This window comes from Terrapene carolina, unplaced genomic scaffold, assembly GCF_002925995.2.
Source record: "Terrapene carolina triunguis isolate 2854851 unplaced genomic scaffold, T_m_triunguis-2.0 Scaffold238, whole genome shotgun sequence".
NCBI lineage: Eukaryota > Metazoa > Chordata > Testudines > Emydidae > Terrapene > Terrapene triunguis.
The window spans coordinates 16,418,764-16,426,373 of NW_020664589.1; the positions used below are offsets into that span (position 1 = coordinate 16,418,764).

Sequence of the window (7,610 nt, forward strand, 5' to 3'; positions counted from 1 at the left end):
AAGCAGGGCTTTTCTAGGCTTTGTAAAAAAGGATACAAGGACTGGATGGCAAAATGCCTATAAAATAAATACTTTGCTATACACCCCTTGAACTTTACTTCTGTTTGGTCTCCAAGATGCAATGGTACTTAATTCTTAAAACTCAGGACACAAAATTGTTATTTTATAGTTCCCATTTTCAGCGTTACATTCCTTAGTTCAAAATGAAATGAAATAGATAGAGGGTTTCTGACTTTCAATTTTTTTTCTTGGTATACTTCTCCCTCCCTCTAAAGCCATGGATTCTTGAGGGTGATCTTTCAGGTCTACAGGCCCCTCGAACATTCTGAGCACACAGGCGCTGTCACTGGGTGTGCACTGGCCATTTAAGGCAGACTGAAGATGAAGCATGACCCAATCCTGGCTCAGTGTGGAACATGGGCCTTCTGGGAGATCTAGTCTCCAGAGGGATCCTGGGAATTGTAGAGTATTGAAATGCATGCTTTCTACCGAGAGAGATGGGGAAGCAGTCCAGGAGAGGGTATGGACAAGGGCTGGAACAGGCCTGGGAGCAGAGAGAGGAGTTCTGGGAAGGGGTAAAGCCTGAGAAGGAGAAAGCATGAGGCCTGCTGCTGGCACCTGTTTAGGGACCCACACTGGGGCTTCCAGCAAGGGTGGGAAGAAGTGCCCTGCTTCATTCTCTGTTATCAACGGGGTGAGAGTTGTGGTCCTGGGAAGGAACTGCTTAGACTGGGGAGGATCAAGAGACTGGTAATCTTTTGACAATGGGGTAGAAGACAGAGCTTGGAGAGGGCCAAAGAATGGCATTATATTTTGTTTGGACTTTTCTGGCTGCCCTAGAACAGGGGCTCTCAAACTGGGGGTTGTGACCCCTCAGGGGATCGCAAGGTTATTAAGTGCGGGTTATGAGCCGTCAGCCTCCACCCCCAAACTCTGCTCCATCTCCAGCATTTGTAATTGTGTTAAATATAAAAAACGTGTTTTTAATTTATGGGGGGGGGGGGGGGGTCACACTCAGAGACTTGCTGTGTGAAAGAGGTCACCAGTACAAAAGCTTGAGAACCAGTGCCCAAGAAGGAGAGAACATTTGCTTCGTCAGAGGGCTACGTTACAAGAAACCCCCACGCTCACCAGCCTATCCACCAAAACCTCGAATCTCTGCACCAGCCAAAGGGAGACTACTGACTCGTAAAGGAAAATGGAAGCCTGGATGATGGGATGCCAGACTAGGTAAGTGATCTTATTAGAGCCCAGCAAATCTGCGGATATCCGCTTTATATCCATAGCTGTGGATATCTGCTGACCATGTTTGAGGATGGCGGATTGGATGCAGATACAAAGTTTGTATCCATGCAGGACTCTATTTATTATAGACACTTTCAGTGTATGTTTTATAAAAGCCTATTAAGTCTTTGCGGTCCTCGACGCTTTATAAGATTTGATATTTAAATAGATCCTGCACAAGGTAAGAGATGAGGAGCAGACAGCCAAGGAGTGAAAATCTATGGGGAAAGTGGGTTTCGAAGAGTGAGGATATTAGCTGCACACAAAGAGGGATTTTGTTCTAGGTGCAGAGGCGGCATGAAAAAATGAGAAGTTATGATGACCAGAGTGTGAGGAGATGTATGACATTTGAATAAAGTTGACTACACCAGCCTTACAGGTCATTTTCCCAATAACTAAACAGCTTAAAGTAATTATGAGGACTCATCTAAAATGCAATTAAATGTATATCATTCTCTTCAGACTACAGCGGTTGCAGAAAAATACTATAAAAGGGTGGAATATACAGCAGGATTGAAGCGTCTCAAAATGGTATCAGTTAAATGACTTGAGGTGGCAGTCTATAAGGCCAATTACTGACACCAGAACTTACAGTGAACACTAAAGGGAGGGACTGCTTGAGAATTTCTGTTCCTTACCATAGTCAGAAACTCACATTAAACAAACTTTTATCCTATCAAGACAGGCAGAAGGCTACACAGAGATCACTTCACTAACCACTGAAATGCAGCCACTTCTCTGGAGTGGAACACAATTGCTATTTTGCAGTGTAGAAACACTTCACAAAGATTTCAGACACTGAGTGAGGCATGTTTACTCCACTGAAACCACCACGGTAACAAACATGAGAAAGAATGTAGTTACCCAAGCTGGAATTTGGGCAAGACACAAGATTAGTAACCCAACTCTTACAAATAGTGCCATGGATTCTTTACTTCAAATGGCCAGTAAACAGGAAGAACAGTAGAGATTCTAGGTGTCAAGTCTGTTGAGGAATCCATGTAGCACATTATCTAACACCAGCTCTTCTACAACTCACCATATTTTTTTTGGCATGAGAATCTTCAGAAGTGTTTTTGAAATGTAAAAGGAAGGAACGGAACCATCAGTATCTTACAGAGGCTCCTTCTTAATTCTGAACTCCTGACACCACTTATGAACCACAGAATTCAAATGTGTAAGAAATACAAGCACAAGCATTTAAATTAGCAAGCAGTGTTGCAACACTCTTCTGAAGTAAAGCAACATTACTCACCCATAGTAACATAGGGCAATTTGTCAGTTGATCCATGGGGATAGATGCTGTAAAGGTGGGGTCCAGAGACATCTACTCCCCCTAAAACCAGAGCAGCACCAATGTAACCTTGATACCTGTTGAACGAAGTACAAATATGAATTTAGACATTGATAACACATGCATTCTAAAAACTAAAGTACTTTTTCATTATTATAACAGGTATTATTATGAAAAGGTTATTATATATTATTATAACAGGTTGTTTCTCCATGCATAATAATCTAAATGTATATCTTTCAAAAACATGCCAGTCCTATTAGCCAATATTAAATACAGACCCCTTATTTGGTCTAGTTAATCTGTCCTTTTTTAAATCATTATACAAAGAAAATAACTGTTTGGCTACCTATCAGGAGCACTTTGCAAATGTTAGCAATATGTGATCATTCGAATTAAGAAAAATTAACTCTAGGGTATAGAAAGGTACTGCAGTATTAAACCGCCATCGCCTGAAACTGGAGAATTAAAATGTTCAGCTGCAGGAAATGTGCTGGATCTCTCAAATGGCACACTTGTTGTGCTACAGCATTACTATCCTGTACACGCCCTTCTTTCTTTACTAGAAAGATAAGCCAAAAAGTTAACTTTTTCAGGTCTTACCTGAAGTATATTATTCCTGCATTTGAAACGGGTTTTTATTTTATTGGAAAGAGTTTTAAAATGTATGCCCTCCTCCACCTCCATTTTTAGTCTTTGGTTGGTCCAAATATCTGGATTGCTTTTAATGACTGTCACATGACAGCCCATTGGAACAGCCAAGCTGACCAACAGCCAAGCTGCCAACCTGATGACCTGACTTAACCGTAACTCATCCTGACTCCAGAGCACTTGGTTACATGGAATGGGTTTTTTTTTGTTTTTTTTCCCCCTTCTTCTATCCCAGACTTTAATTTTCTGGGAACTTTCATGATTGCTGGAAACATTTATTTTTAATCACATGCACATACTTCATTCTTTCACCTTCCACCGAGACATAATTTACTTATGCAAAACACTGTATTAAAATAACATTGGCATGGTTAAAAAAGGGATGGAGAACATGCCCTCAGTCTGTTTAGCCTGGAAAAACTGGTAATGTGGATTAAATACCCCACACACATAAAACAGTGCTTGATTCTGATGGCAAATCCATCAATTGAAACTATTTTAGGATGATTGCCCTACAATTTCAAAGTCAAACATTACATTTCCTTTGCATGTCTCCCTCCCTCCCCTTCCCCAAACAATAACCAGAAAGTCTTTGGCATACTGGCCACGTGGAAAATCTGAGGACACTAGCCTAAAGAAATATTCAATATCAAAGTGACAATGGATGTATTGATTGAATTAATTTTAAATGAAATAAAAACACGTTTTAAATTTAAATGAAGATGCTGCAGAATTCCCGGTCATTGGCAAAATGGTTCCTCATACTCTGACTCCTTGCTGCATAATTTAGATCCAGTTTACTAGGGCTGGTTGTACAGGTGTGAGGAAGGTTACAGCAAAGAGAGAAAACATTAAGATCAGGAAAGTTGTACTTCGTAAGTTTGTTTAGAAGAATGTAGCAAATGTCTGAAGTGTCAGTTGAGGGGACTGGACTATACAAGTCAAGAATAAGTTTCTATTAGTGGTACTCTTTCAGAACCAGATCATTCAAAAACTCTCTCAGCAATAGATAATGCTACTAAAAATACAAACCTCAGCTATTAGAACCTTAAGTAATTCAGCAGCTAATTGTATCCTATGGTGTGTGTAAATACCTAATCTACCTTTGTATCTCTTTGCAAAGCTATACTTGAGAGGACAAAGTTGTAGGGGGAAATGGGAAATCCTAATGGTTTTGACGGACTTTGTATTTTCCTCTCCATCATCCCGCCTCTATTTCACTGTTTGGCTGGGATAAGTGATCCAAACAAATTGAGGGAACGTTGGACTAGCAGTAAAGGAGGGTCTAGTATTTTTGTTTGTTTTTCCAGTTTTGCCACTGCCTCTGACCTTGGATCAAGTTATTCAACTTCTGTCTTATTTTCCCCATATTTAAAATGGATACAACACTTAGCTACACTGTACCTCATAGATGGAGGATGTTTAAATAGTGCTTGTAAAAATCTAAAAGCACAGTCTTGTGTCAAAGGACCCATGGGTGAAGCGCGCTTCTGAGGTGTCGTAGTATTACTGACTGCATAAAATTGTTGTATTAAATTGTCATCACTTCGTTTCAGTCCTCTGATATCAGACTGCGCTTTTAAATTCACCACATATAGTGCACAAAATGGAAAGATAACTCATTGTTTCTTTGCTTCTGTCTGACAAAGCAAAATGAACAAAAGTGCATGGCAGTTTTATGATAAAATATTTATATACTTTCTGACTTCAGGTCAGTGTCTGCAAGGAATTTGCAGTACTGTTAATATCTCTGTAAAAAACACAGAATAAGAGAACACTGATATTCACTTAAAGATCAAAACTACAGAAAGCTGCCCAGCTGCCCTTGAGTTAAAAGTAAAATTTCCAGCTTTAGTAAAATTCACAATCTGATAGCATTGGCTTCACTTTTTAGCTGGTTATAAATCTGAAAGTAAATAGTGAAAATACACTTAGGTAACTCTGCCTTGGCTACAAAGGCTGTAAAATGTATTTATGTAGTTTACCCTGAAGGAGGTTGTGTTCATTAACCACATTCCTTTAAGTTAAAAATGTATCTTCCAGTTATCCATTTCTCATAAACTGAAGCTTTATCCAGTGCCAGCATTTAAAAAATGTAAGAGTGAATTCATGGAGTTACCTGAAAAGCATCTGTTTGAGCATTCGGTTAGCTGTGACAACTCTCGGAAGCCGTCCAGTAGACAAGGAATGGAGCTCCAGATTGGAAGAGATCAGTTGAGTTGTCATGTCAGTGTCTGCAGCTGTTCCAGCACCACAACAACTGGAAAACATTTTTGGTAAGTTACCAAGTTAAAAACTCTTAAACATTGTATTTAATGAATGTCCCTCTTCTTTTAGTCGCTAGAAGTGGAACTGACTCTAACCTACCATGAAGTGTAAAATAGGTGGATACCAGCTATTCAGACAGATAAAATTACGATTACTTTATTTAATGTGTTAGATTTTCATTGTCTCCTCCCCTAGTTTGCTTTGATTTAATCAAATCTATGTAACTGTTATAGTTTCCTGTCCCTTTTAGTATACAAAGACCACTCACATGCATTCAGAGTTAATAGGCATTTTCTTTGACAGAAAGAAGTATTTCCAATAGCAACTGGAGGGTAGGATATTTCACTGCTTCATATTTAGATACACTCCTGCAGTTTTTTCAACCCAAGCATTACAGTCTTATGCTGGTGCAGGAGAAAAAAATTAAATTGACAAGATACTAACCATGAAACTAGCTAACCTATTTTCATTGTCTGGCATGAATGACTACCAAAAGGAAACAAACTGCATTGCTGGTGAAATTAACTACCATTTTAAAATTCTCATTTTTAATCTGAGGTATTAGCAATAAGGCGTACAGTTTACAAGAATCAACACTAAACTTACACTTAAACTTTACTTACTGTAAAACTGACAGTTTTAATACTTACTAGATATTAGGAGAAATGAAGTGTATTTTTGAACAGTTCTTGTCAGCAACAACCATCCCCTCAGTTGCTCTTGTATCTGCTCCAAGGACTATACCATCCTACAGAAAAGGTGAGATACTTAGAATCAAAACTTTGATAAGATTTAACATTATTTTACTGCTCACGTTACAGTAGTCTGTAACATGCAATTACAATGACCACTGTCACTGCCTGCAATTCTCACAATAATAATGTACCCTCAGAGAGAGAGAAAATGGTAAATACTGGGCTGTAGAAGAATTTGTAATTGACAAGTTCCCGTAGCACCAAAAAGGCTCTGTCACCATCAAATATACAGCAATGTAACAGGAAAGGGCAAGCATGCTAAACAGAGCTTGTGAGTGAAGAGAGCTGACAGAGTAAGTCAGCAGTGGACTGAATGCAGTGTTCAGCTGAGGAAGACACTTTTGGCACTTTCCAGTGAGGTGACTCTGGCTAGTGGACCTTACTGGAAGAGGTAAGATTTCATGTTATTTTCCAACTAGTTTTCATATTGTGCGCATCACCACAGTATCTCTTGCCACCTGAAGGAACAGCCAACCCAGATTACAGGCCACCTGTTGCCACAGCAAGAGTGTGGAGTTTGGGTTTTAAAGTGCAGTGACACAAGAGACTAAAAATTACATTTTATCTCTAACTTCCAGATAAAATATGCTCTATTTAGAGTTCAATGCATGATTATTCCTAAGCGTGAGAGCTGTACAGGCCATCTGGGACGTAATTCTGTTTTTCTTCATCATCAGAATTGAAGATTCTGCAAAGGAGAGTTAGCTGACTGTTCTCCTGATAAACAGCAAGGGAAAATAGAATGCCACTCTCTCGTGATGTATTCACTCCACAGCCCCACAAAGAACTTACGTGGGTCAACAAACAAAATTGGCAGAAACACACAAAGCAGAAGTCTCCCCACATTCACTGAGGGCAAAAACCCCTTATGCAACAGCTGCTAACCCTGGAAGAGGTGAAGAGCTGAGTCCATTATAAACATCTTCCTGTGACTCTTAGCTGCTCTGCGTTGTACTCTGATAGTACAGTGATGGGTGCCCTAGGACCATCTGCCGTAGGGAACGAGGTCAATGAGCAACCTAACCTCACCTTGAACACAACTCCAGCAATGGTGGTGCCCGTCTTCCGGGCTGCAGGGAGCCGAAGCCCCTTCTTAGTCAACTCTGCCTCTAGGAGTGCATTCCTGGAACAAGGGGAGGAGAAAAGGGAGAATAAGGAGATATAGCACCTTCACCAGCAAGGCTTTCATCTTCTTCCTACACCTCCCTCACCAGTAGGTGAAACTGCCCCATACCAAACCCCCCCCCCGCCTGGGCCCCGCCGACTACGCCCCCTGCTAGCCTGGCCCCGCCCCCCACAACACCAACCCCACTCCCCTGCTAGCCTGGCCCCGCCCCCCACAACACCAACCCCACTCC

At 40.6% G+C, this 7,610-nt stretch overlaps 1 protein-coding gene across 1 annotated transcript in view; it reads right to left on the reverse strand.

The window, feature by feature from the left end:
* The window catches only part of PSMB7 (proteasome subunit beta 7), a 40,648-nt gene that overhangs the window by 32,648 nt on the left and 390 nt on the right, over positions 1–7,610 (reverse strand). The window contains exons 2-5 of the mRNA XM_024214528.2: positions 7,282–7,375; positions 6,148–6,245; positions 5,349–5,489; positions 2,540–2,655 (exon numbers count right to left, since the gene is read on the reverse strand). Coding sequence (XP_024070296.1) covers positions 2,540–2,655; positions 5,349–5,489; positions 6,148–6,245; positions 7,282–7,375 — 449 coding nt within the window. The remainder of the gene's footprint in view (positions 1–2,539; positions 2,656–5,348; positions 5,490–6,147; positions 6,246–7,281; positions 7,376–7,610) is intronic.